Here is a 12,322-nt window from a genome sequence, read left to right on the forward strand (position 1 = left end):
GCAATCTCTTCGAGCAGCCTAGGGGTTAACTAGACACCAACACATTTTCAAGGGTTAAAGGGACCTTCTAGTCAAAATTAAACTTTCATGAGTCAGATAGGGCATGCAATTTTAAACAACTTTTCAATTTACGTTTATCATCAAATTTGCTTTGTTCCCTTGGTATTCTTAGTTGAAAGCTAAACCTAGGTAGGCTCATATGCTAATTTCTAAGCCCTTGAAGGCCACATCTTATCTCAGTGCATTCGGACAGTTTTTCAAAGTTAGACCAAGTAGCATTGTCCTCACTCTCGTGGAGTTATTTATGAGTCAGCGCTGATTGGCTAAAACGCAAGTCTGTCAAAGGAACTTAGATAAAGGGCAGTTTGGAGAGGTTTAAATACAAGATAATCACAGAGATAAAACGTGTATTAATATAACCGTGTTGGTTATGGAAAATTGGGGAATGGGTAATAAAAGATTATCTATATTTTTAAACAATAACAATTCTGTAGCAGAATGTCCCTTTAAGGATGATACTCTGAAGACTGCTGTACACATACCAATTTTCTTAATCTCCCAAAATTGTAACTTTCCGACAACTGATCAAATACATATTATTGCATGAGTAAACCAGACACCCTCCAACCTACCAGCAGGCTGTAGCCAAGAGCTTGGAATTAGGGCTAAAATTGCAGAAGGAAAGTGGGCGGTCATCACCAATCTGACTGCAAAAATTATTTAAAGACTGGAAAAAGAAGAAAACATGAGTCAGATCACTATGCTGAATAAAACCTAGATTGTTGTCATGCTTATGGGAGGTGTGTTCCATTCACCAATATAAGCCAATGAGCAACTAATCCCTAGGTATGCTACATGTATATTCCAATAGTTAAAGCCACATGAAAGACAAATTCCACTTTTATGAGTTAGACAAATCATGCAATTTTAAGACACTTTTCAATGCATTTGTGTTATCAAATCTACGTTCTTCTGTTGGTATCCTTTGTTGGAAAGCATACCTAGGTAGGCTCAGGTGCAGAAATGCACTACTGGGAGCTACGCACGTAAGCCTCTTGACATGGGCTCACCAGATATGTTCAGCTAGCTCTCAGTAGTGCATTGGAGAAACATTTAACTGTGTGTTTAACCTCTGCAAAACCAGTGCAATAATAAAACGCTGTGTTTTTTTCTTTCTACACTTTTATGTTCTGGAAAGTAAAAGTTGTTAAAATATTTTTTAATTACCCATAGTAAAGCAAAGGCTATTCAAATATTTTTGCATCGAAATAGGGATAGAAAGGTCAAAATTGAAATGTGCATGGGTGCATTTCAATTTTAAAAAGAAGCATTTCTGCAATATATATCAATTAGCAAAAATGCTTTTACTAAATGCTATTACAGTTTTTCCAATGGCATACGCACATATGCTTTGAGGGTCTGTGACCAGTATTCAAAGCTCAGAGAGCTAGCGGGGGGGTGTATTGCATTAGTGAATACTTCATTTGTGCCATATAAGCAACTGCTGACTCTGAGAAGGTGGGATGTTTTTAGAAGCAATTTTGCTAATGAAAGTATATTGCAAAAATACTTCTTAAAACGGAAATGATTTTATTTGTGCGTTTAAGGTCCTTTAACCCCTTCCCGCCGTTTGGACGTCCCATGCCGTCCTTATTGCGCCGGGCTTTAGCACCCTTAGGACAAGGGACACCCTAACCATTTGGCTGTCCTGAAGCCTTTGCAGCTTCCTGAATGGGATCGCGGACTGGAGGGAGTGCCTAGCGTCATAGGCACTCCCCCTGCCCCGATCCCATCATCGAAATACGCGATCGTGATTTCAATTTGTTTACATAAGAACTTTGTTCCGATATTAAACAATTGTGCCGGGCTTGAAGGGGTAAAATAACCAATAGGTAAAACTACAGAATGTGCACTGGCTTTGCAAACTCTAATCTTCCTAATGTACATCGGTTATAGATCACATTTTCTTTAATTCAAAGGTGAGCAAGTGTAAATGCTTGAGAATACGTTATCCCTTATATGCTAGATAGCTTGCAAATTACCCTCAGAGATTTATGCAGTTCCTGTTTTTGGGATGTTCTGGTGGATTCTGGGATACTTCGATATTCGCGGGCGGCTTCCAATCGTTTCAGAGCCCTAGAAAGTAGAGTGATGTTATAACTTTCTACGTGTTCAAAGTGCACAGGCCCTTGTATTATACATATGCCCAATAAATGTTATGCCATGGAAATGTTCATGTTATAAATAGCTATACAATACATGCTTATTAACAAAATGTCTCCTTCTGTGCTAATATTGCTACTGCATATGTCTAACGAAGAACCTGGTACCAGCCTGGGAATACACAAAAAAAGCGGATTTGTGAAAACTCAATTGGTTACATGCCAGACATTTTTTACAGGAAAAAAAATAAAATTCAGGTTTAAAGGTTATATATTCACTAAGGAAATTGGTGCAGACCCTTTAACAAGTTTTAAATATACAGAAAATTCAGAAAGAAAAAACGGAGGAAGGTACATTACCCCTCCCCCATAAAGAAAGGGAACTCAGAACTCTTTTTAAATTATTATTTATTCTAAGGTAATTCTAAAACATTCCTTCAATTGATCAAAAATATTATCTGTGCAGAAAAAATAAAAAAAACATTCATATATGGGTGGTACCACCTTAAAAATGTTAAGTGCACTAACATATCAATTTAAGGCAAGCATGACTTACATGGCTGTCAGAAACATTTTTATGAACATCTTAGAAAATCACTCAGAGTAAATCCGTACCAATGATTGGCATGAGAACAAAATAAATATTTATAAGTAGCAAAGTCTCACTCTCATGAGTATGCTGTTATATATCTTTAGAAAACATGTTGCAGGTTCACAGATCAAATTCCTTGTTCTCAGAGTAGTTTCAATGCGTGTTTGTCAGATTTAGGCATAAAATCAAGCATCCTTTAACCTGTTTTCAAACTGCACTTAAGGTCCCACCTGCAAGATTCATATCCCATTAGTGTCTTACCGTCCTGGTTTACCGCTGCTTTTACCTTTCCTCAAACCGCTAGGAAATATCTCCTCCTCCGGTTCAGAGTGATAGCAGCTTTCGAGTCACCAGGGAATCCACCTTCTTATGGATATTTATATCTTTAGATGTATGCTATAGATTAAAGCGTTCCAGCAGCTGAATTCCCATACATCGGACAGATAGCTCAGCATGCTAAGACACTGTGGCTGAGTTCTGTAGCAACCCAAGGGTTGCAGGTTCAATCCCCGGCGAGGTACACTCAGCCTTTCATCCTTCCAAGGTCGATAAAATAAGCAGCGCCTTGAGACCCTTACGGGTGATTAGCCGCGCTTTACAAGTACCCAATACATACACGCTCCTGCATACAGCCGAACTGCCAGGTGAACACCCATATGTTATGCTGTTAATCCGCAAGGAAGAAAGAACTGCCAGCGCCACAAGCGTTTTACCCCTTCACACAACATCACTGGGGCTTCATCAGGGCTTAGATATTAAGAGTACACACCTCCAATATTTAAACCCATATTGATTCCAAGCGAATAACGTGTCACATCCTGTTAAAGAGACAGTGTCTCCTCACAGACATAGTTCTATTTACATTCTTTCTTGCAAACAAATGTAGATCTTTTATTGCCTCAAACTTATTTAACTGATTAGTGGGACAAAAAGAAACTAAGAGAGAGTAGCACACCTACCATCTGTGGCATCATTCACTAGCAAGTTCTAAACTGCCTCTGGAAGCAACATCAACACAAGAACTGTGTGTTGGGTGCTTAATGAAATGTGTGTCCATGGCTGAGGAGCTGTACACAAGCCACACATTAACAAGTCCAATGTCAAGTGTTGGCTGTAGTGATGTAAAGCATACAACCACTGGACTGTGGAGCAACCAAACGGGCTGTGATCAATTTTTCTTTGATGTCTGATGGAATAATCTGGGTGTGACAGATGACAGAAGAATGCTACCTACCAGAATACATAGTGTCTGCTGTAAAGTTTGGAGGAGAAGGGATAATGGTCTAGGGCTGTTTTACAGGGTTTGGTTCCAGTGAATGGTCCTGTTAATACTAGAAATTAAAAAGACATTTTGGGCAAATGGGTGTTTCCAACTATGGCAACAGTTCATGAAAGGCCCTTACCTGTTCTACCAAAGCTGTCCCCCTACACATAAAGCGAGGTCCATGAAGACTACTATGCACTAAGCGAGGTCAATGAAGACATGGTTTGATGAGTTTGGTGTGTAGGAATGCAAGTGTCTTGCATAGAGCCCTGGCCTCAACTTCATTGAACAAAATTCAGATCAACTTGAAAGACAATTACAAGCCAGACCTTTTCACCCAACATCAATACCTGACCTCACTACTCCTCTTTTAGCTGAATGGGCACAAAAACCCAAAGACAGAAGTCCCAAACAGTTTTTTAAAGGGACATTGTATACTAGATTTTTCTTTGCATGTTTTGTAGATCATTTATCACAACATTATCCCATCACTTACCGAGGGAGAGAGTAGTTTGCTATCCATAGACGAGCAGTTTTCAGTGAGTTGGGACCCTCATGATACCAAGTCTGCTGATACTAAAAATAAAGCGTATAATTATACTCATTAATCCTATCAACTAGGTTCTCGGATTATGTTTTACGCAAATAGATCAACTGACTAAATTATAATGTATTATGAGTAAATATATATATATATATATATATATATATACATACATACACATACACACACACATACATACATACATACACACACTTGTCCGCAGTTGAACTGGTCTGACAATGCAGTTTGAGTAAATTTTATAACAATAAAATACTTCATTCTGAAAGCTCCTTTATTTGTTTGCAGCAGAATGCTATTTGGCTGAGAGGTGACATTTTTACCTCTTCCCGTCGGCTATTGGCTAAGAGGTGGAAACGCTACCTCTCAGCCAAATAGCGTTCTGCTGTGGGCTGCCTTAGCAGCTCAGTGCAGCAAACTCTACAAACAAATAAAGGAGCTTTCAGAATGAAGTATTTTATACTTTACTTAAAAAGGATTTGATAAATAGTGCTTTTAACCTACTTGATGGATTTTTTTAAATTTCATGTCCCCATTAAATATTGTTTTCTTAAGATTTTATGTGAAGGTTGGTGTTGGCACATTATTACCAATTCCTGCTCCACAGCCCTGGTCCAAGGATATTTTTTTTTTATCCTAAGTTTGCTATGCATGCTAGTTGGAATTTATACCTCCTCACTTGACTTTTTGCTCTTTTCATCTTCTTTCTTAGTTTTCTTTAAAGCATCTGTGCCGACCACCGACAGGACATTTCTTAATCTGCAATAAAAGTTTCAGGCATCAATAAAAATACAACTGTAAAATAACTAGTAAAGTTTATCACAACTTCCAACCTTTTAATTTCTAAAGCAAGGACCAGGAAGAGGAGGAAACAAAGAGTCATAAGACCTCAGGGGCAGTATCAGGGTGGAGTCAGTTAAGTCAGTGGGTGTGGCTTGGCAGTCCAGGCATTTATGGGTGGAGTCTCGGGATTCAGTTTGAGAAACAGACACATAAATAAGGTAAGGAAAGTGAAACAGAGCCCTCAAAACATGACATCCCTACCAAATGTGGTAAGTTGAGACATTTAATTCAGGTAGGATTATGAGGAAATAATATTTTAATCTATGTCTAAAGATACTGAAAGGTTTATATGAAGAGAGGAACTGGACCCCTATTATACCTCTCTCTTCTCTCTGCAGGTCCTTCCCCAAAGACTGTGATTGGCTCTCCGAGTGCTCGCAGACAGGCCTTTACTTCAGAGTCATCAGTTGAAACGTTGATTTGTCGAGCTCTCTTTCTGCGCTCAAACTCAGCAAGCACTTCCGCTTGGCGCTCGCTAATGTGCTCCTCAAGGTCAAAGGATTCTCCTGAATAACATACAACATAACAAGAACGAACAACATGAGCGCAGTTAAATTAGAAATTAATATTCATAGAAACTATAATGGGAAGTGCTGTTACATTAATGTGCAAATGTACAAAATGCTAAATTAATTTGTATAGGTGTTTGAAAGAGTTATGAAACCCACATTTTTTCCTCTCATGATTCAGATAGAGCATGCAATTTTAAGTTACTCCTATTATCAAAAGCAGGAATGTAAGCTTGGGAGCCGGACCAATTTTGGTCCAGCATCCTGGGTAGCGCTTGCTGATTGGTGGTTACATTTAGCCACCAATCAGCAAGCGCTACCCAGGTGCTTAACCAGAAATGGGCCGGCTATTAAGCTTACATTTCTGCTTTTTCAAATAAAGATACCAAGAGAATGAAGAAAAAAATGATAATAGGAGTAACTTAAAAAAAAGAAAGTTGCTTAAAATTGCATGCTCTATCTGAATCATGAAAGAAAAAATTGTGTTTCATATCCCTTTAAAATAAAAAGGTTAACATTATTGTAACATTCATTTTTTTATTTTGCTACCTTCTGCAGTAAAATACATCTTAAAAATTGTGCTTGTCCCATCTACTTTTTTGTGAACCTTTGTTTTCCTTCCTGCTCACTTTGTCTCTCTAGTAACTTGTTCTTAAGGTTTATTATCGTATGGCATCAACAATCATGACAGAAAAATCCATCTTTGCAATAGCAGTAGGCATACTAGGTAGCCTAGTGTAAATATTTTGTGTATAGTTCTCCCTAGGATCAATTTAATGGGCACAACATCGGGATGATTTTACTGACCACCCATCTCAAATTTAAGACAATATTAAGCTAAAATTAGCTAATATTAACATGATTCAATGTTTATTGCACAGATTATCATTAAAGGGACAGTCTACACCAGAATTTTTATTGTTTTAAAAGATAGATAATCCCTGTATTACCCATTCCCCAGTTTTGCATAACCAACACTGTTATATTAATATACTTTTAACCTCTGTGATTATCTTGTATCTAAGCCTCTGCAAACTGCCCCTTTATTTCAGTTCTTTTGACAGACTTGCAGTTTAGCCAATCAGTGCCTGCTCCCAGATTACTTCACGTGCACGAACACAGTGTTATCTATATGAAATGCGTGAACTAACACCCTCTAGTGGTGAAAAACTGTTAAAATGCATTCTGAAAAGAGGTGGCCTTCAAGGTCTAAGAAATTAGCATATGAACCTCTCAGGTTAAGCTTTCAACTAAGAATACCAAGAGAACAAAGCAAAATTGGTGATAAAAGTAAATTGGAAAATTGTTTAAAATTACATGCTCTATCTGAATCATAAAAGTTTATTTTGGCCTAGACTGTCCCTTTAACTCAATTTTTGTAAGATTATAAAATTAATTTGTGCGTTGGATACCTTAACACCTTAATGACCGCAGCACTTTTCCATTTTCTGTCCGTTTGGGACCAAGGCTATTTTTACATTTTTGCGGTGTTTGTGTTTAGCTGTAATTTTCCTCTTACTCATTTACTGTACCCACACATATTATATACCGTTTTTCTCGCCATTAAATGGACTTTCAAAAGATACCATTATTTTCATCATATCTTATAATTTACTATAAAAAAATTATAAAATATGAAGAAAAAATGGAAAAAAAACACACTTTTTCTAACTTTGACCCCCAAAATCTGTTACACATCTACAACCACCAATAAACACCCATGCTAAATAGTTTCTAAATTTTGTCCTGAGTTTAGAAATACCCAATGTTTACATCTTCTTTGCTTTTTTTGCAAGTTATAGGGCCATAAATACAAGTAGCACTTTGCTATTTCCAAACCACTTTTTGTCAAAATTAGCGCTAGTTACATTGGGACACTGATATCTTTCAGGAATCCCTGAATATCTATTGACATGTATATATTTTTTTTTAGAAGACATCCCAAAGTATTGATCTAGGCTCATTTTGGTATATTTCATGCCACTATTTCACCGCCAAATGCGATCAAATAAAAAAAAATTGTTCACTTTTTCACAAATTTTTTCACAAACTTTAGGTTTCTCACTGAAATTATTTACAAACAACTTATGCAATTATAGAATAAATGGTTGTAAATGCTTCTCTGGGATCCCCTTTGTTCAGAAATAGCAGACATATATGGCTTTGGCTTTGCTTTTTGGTAATTAGAAGGCTGCTAAATGCCACTGCGCACAATACATGTATTATGCCCAGCATTGAAGGGGTTAATTAGGGAGCATGTAGGGAGCTTCTAGGGTTAATTTTAGCTTTAGTGTACTGTAGTAGACAACCCCAAGTATTGATCTAGGCCCATTTTGGTATATTTCATGCCACCATTTCACCGCCAAATGCGATCAAAGTTAAAAAAAAAACGTTAATTTTTTCACAATTTTAGGTTTCTCACTGAAATTATTTACAAACAGCTTGTGCAATTATGGCACAAATGGTTGTAAATGCTTCTCTGGGATGCCCTTTGTTCAGAAATAGCAGACATATATGACTTTGGCGTTGCTTTATGGTAATTAGAAAGTCGCTAAATGCTGCTGCGCATCACACGTGTATTATGGCTAGCAGTGAAGGGGTTAATTAGGTAGTTTGTAGGGAGCTTGCAGGGTTAATTTTAGCTTTAGTGTAGAGATCAGCCTCCCACCTGACACATCCCACCCCCTGATCCCTCCCAAACAGCTCCCTTCTCTCCCCCACCCCACAATTGTCCCCGCCATCTTAAGTACTGGCAGAAAGTCTGCCAGTACTAAAATAAAAGTTTTTTTTTTTTTTTTTTTTTAAGAAGAAAAAAAAAAAAAAAAAGCATATTTACATATGCTGTGTTTTGGATCCCCCCTTAACCCCCAACCTCCCTGATCCCCCCCAAAACAGCTCTCTAAGCCTCCCTCTCAGCCTTATTGGGGGCCATCTTGGGTACTGGCAGCTGTCCCACCCGCTCCCTCCCCGTGCGCGCGCCCGCCCCCTCGTGCACATGCGCTTGCCCGCGCGCCCCCGGACTTACCCGCCCACGATCCCGCCCCCCTCCACATGACCAGGACCATCGATGGCCGCCACCCACCTACGATACCGGCCATCGATGTCCGGTGCAGAGAGGGCCACAGAGTGGCTCTCTCTGCATCGGATGGCCGTAAAAGGTTATTGCAGGATGCCTCCATATCGAGGCATCACTGCAATAACCGGAAAGCAGCTGGAAGCGAGCAGGATCGCTTCCAGCTGCTTTCCACACCGAGGACGTGCAGGGTACGTTCTCAGGCGTTAACTGCCTTTTTTCTGAGGACGTACCCTGCACGTCCTCGGTCATTAAGGGGTTAAAGGGACATAAAAAACCCCAAAAAATGTATTTCATGATTTAGGTAGAACATACAATTTTAAACAACTTTCCAATTTACTTCTATTATCTAATTCATTTCATTCTCTTGGTATCATTTGTTGAAGGAGCAGCAATGCACTACTGGTTTCTAACTTAGCACATGGGTGAGCCAATGACAATCGGTATATATATGCAGCCACCAATCAGCAGCTAGAACCTAGGTTATTTGCTGCTCCTGAGCTTTCCTAGATAAACCTTTAAGCAAAAGATAACAAGAGAAGGAAGCAAATTAAATAATAGAAGTAAATTTAAAAGTTTTTTAAAATTGTATTCTCTTTTATTACTAAATGGCGGAAATATATTGAAACCCTAACTGTGGACTCACAAAAAACATAATTTATGTAAGAACTTACCTGATAAATTCATTTCTTTCATATTAGCAAGAGTCCATGAGCTAGTGACGTATGGGATATACATTCCTACCAGGAGGGGCAAAGTTTCCCAAACCTCAAAATGCCTATAAATACACCCCTCACCACACCCACAATTCAGTTTAACGAATAGCCAAGAAGTGGGGTGATAAAAAAGTGCGAAAGCATATAAAATAAGGAATTGGAATAATTGTGCTTTATACAAAAATCATAACCACCACAAAAAAAGGGCGGGCCTCATGGACTCTTGCTAATATGAAAGAAATGAATTTATCAGGTAAGTTCTTACATAAATTATGTTTTCTTTCATGTAATTAGCAAGAGTCCATGAGCTAGTGACGTATGGGATAATGACTACCCAAGATGTGGATCTTTCCACACAAGAGTCACTAGAGAGGGAGGGACAAAATAAAGACAGCCAATTCCTGCTGAAAATAATCCACACCCAAAAATAAAGTTTAAAGAAAAACATAAGCAGAAGATTCAAACTGAAACCGCTGCCTGAAGTACTTTTCTACCAAAAACTGCTTCAGAAGAAGAAAATACATCAAAATGGTAGAATTTAGTAAAAGTATGCAAAGAGGACCAAGTTGCTGCTTTGCAAATCTGGTCAACCGAAGCTTCATTCCTAAACGCCCAGGAAGTAGAAACTGACCTAGTAGAATGAGCTGTAATTCTTTGAGGCGGAGTTTTACCCGACTCAACATAGGCAAGATGAATTAAAGATTTCAACCAAGATGCCAAAGAAATGGCAGAAGCTTTCTGGCCTTTTCTAGAACCGGAAAAGATAACAAATAAACTAGAAGTCTTACGGAAAGATTTCGTAGCTTCAACATAATATTTCAAAGCTCTAACAACATCCAAAGAATGCAACGATTTCTCCTTAGAATTCTTAGGATTAGGACATAATGAAGGAACCACAATTTCTCTACTAATGTTGTTGGAATTCACAACTTTAGGTAAAAATTCAAAAGAAGTTCGCAACACCGCCTTATCCTGATGAAAAATCAGAAAAGGAGACTCACAAGAAAGAGCAGATAATTCAGAAACTCTTCTGGCAGAAGAGATGGCCAAAAGGAACAAAACTTTCCAAGAAAGTAATTTAATGTCCAATGAATGCATAGGTTCAAACGGAGGAGCTTGAAGAGCTCCCAGAACCAAATTCAAACTCCAAGGAGGAGAAATTGATTTAATAACAGGTTTTATACGAACCAAAGCTTGTACAAAACAATGAATATCAGGAAGAATAGCAATCTTTCTGTGAAAAAGAACAGAAAGAGCAGAGATTTGTCCTTTCAAAGAACTTGCGGACAAACCCTTATCTAAACCATCCTGAAGAAACTGTAAAATTCTCGGTATTCTAAAAGAATGCCAAGAAAAATGATGAGAAAGACACCAAGAAATATAAGTCTTCCAGACTCTATAATATATCTCTCGAGATACAGATTTACGAGCCTGTAACATAGTATTAATCACAGAGTCAGAGAAACCTCTTTGACCAAGAATCAAGCGTTCAATCTCCATACCTTTAAATTTAAGGATTTCAGATCCTGATGGAAAAAAGGACCTTGTGACAGAAGTTCTGGTCTTAACGGAAGAGTCCACGGTTGGCAAGAGGCCATCCGGACAAGATCCGCATACCAAAACCTGTGAGGCCATGCCGGAGCTACCAGCAGAACAAACGAGCATTCCTTCAGAATCTTGGAGATTACTCTTGGAAGAAGAACTAGAGGCGGAAAGATATAGGCAGGATGATACTTCCAAGGAAGTGATAATGCATCCACTGCCTCCGCCTGAGGATCCCGAGATCTGGACAGATACCTGGGAAGTTTCTTGTTTAGATGGGACGCCATCAGATCTATTTCTGGAAGTTCCCACATTTGAACGATCTGAAGAAATACCTCTGGGTGAAGAGACCATTCGCCCGGATGCAACGTTTGGCGATTGAGATAATCCGCTTCCCAATTGTCTATACCTGGGATATGAACCGCAGAGATTAGACAGGAGCTGGATTCTGCCCAAACCAAAATTCGAGATACTTCTTTCATAGCCAGAGGACTGTGAGTCCCTCCTTGATGATTGATGTATGCCACAGTTGTGACATTGTCTGTCTGAAAACAAATGAACGATTCTCTCTTCAGAAGAGGCCAAAACTGAAGAGCTCTGAAAATTGCACGGAGTTCCAAAATATTGATCGGTAATCTCACCTCCTGAGATTCCCAAACTCCTTGTGCCGTCAGAGATCCCCACACAGCTCCCCAACCTGTGAGACTTGCATCTGTTGAAATTACAGTCCAGGTCGGAAGCACAAAAGAAGCCCCCTGAATTAAACGATGGTGATCTGTCCACCATGTTAGAGAGTGTCGAACAATCGGTTTTAAAGATATTATTTGAGATATCTTCGTGTAATCCTTGCACCATTGCTTCAGCATACAGAGCTGAAGAGGTCGCATGTGAAAACGAGCAAAGGGGATTGCGTCCGATGCAGCAGTCATAAGACCTAGAATTTCCATGCATAAGGCTACCGAAGGGAATGATTGGGACTGAAGGTTTCGACAAGCTGCAATCAATTTTAGACGTCTCTTGTCTGTTAAAGACAGAGTCATGGACACTGAATCCATCTGG

At 38.8% G+C, this 12,322-nt stretch overlaps 1 protein-coding gene across 1 annotated transcript in view; it reads right to left on the reverse strand.

The window, feature by feature from the left end:
* The window catches only part of PRPF4 (pre-mRNA processing factor 4), a 50,721-nt gene that overhangs the window by 23,191 nt on the left and 15,208 nt on the right, over positions 1-12,322 (reverse strand). The window contains exons 3-7 of the mRNA XM_053696098.1: positions 5,743-5,929; positions 5,252-5,339; positions 4,515-4,594; positions 2,043-2,136; positions 633-727 (exon numbers count right to left, since the gene is read on the reverse strand). Coding sequence (XP_053552073.1) covers positions 633-727; positions 2,043-2,136; positions 4,515-4,594; positions 5,252-5,339; positions 5,743-5,929 — 544 coding nt within the window. The remainder of the gene's footprint in view (positions 1-632; positions 728-2,042; positions 2,137-4,514; positions 4,595-5,251; positions 5,340-5,742; positions 5,930-12,322) is intronic.

This window comes from Bombina bombina, chromosome 12 (genome assembly GCF_027579735.1).
Source record: "Bombina bombina isolate aBomBom1 chromosome 12, aBomBom1.pri, whole genome shotgun sequence".
NCBI lineage: Eukaryota > Metazoa > Chordata > Amphibia > Anura > Bombinatoridae > Bombina > Bombina bombina.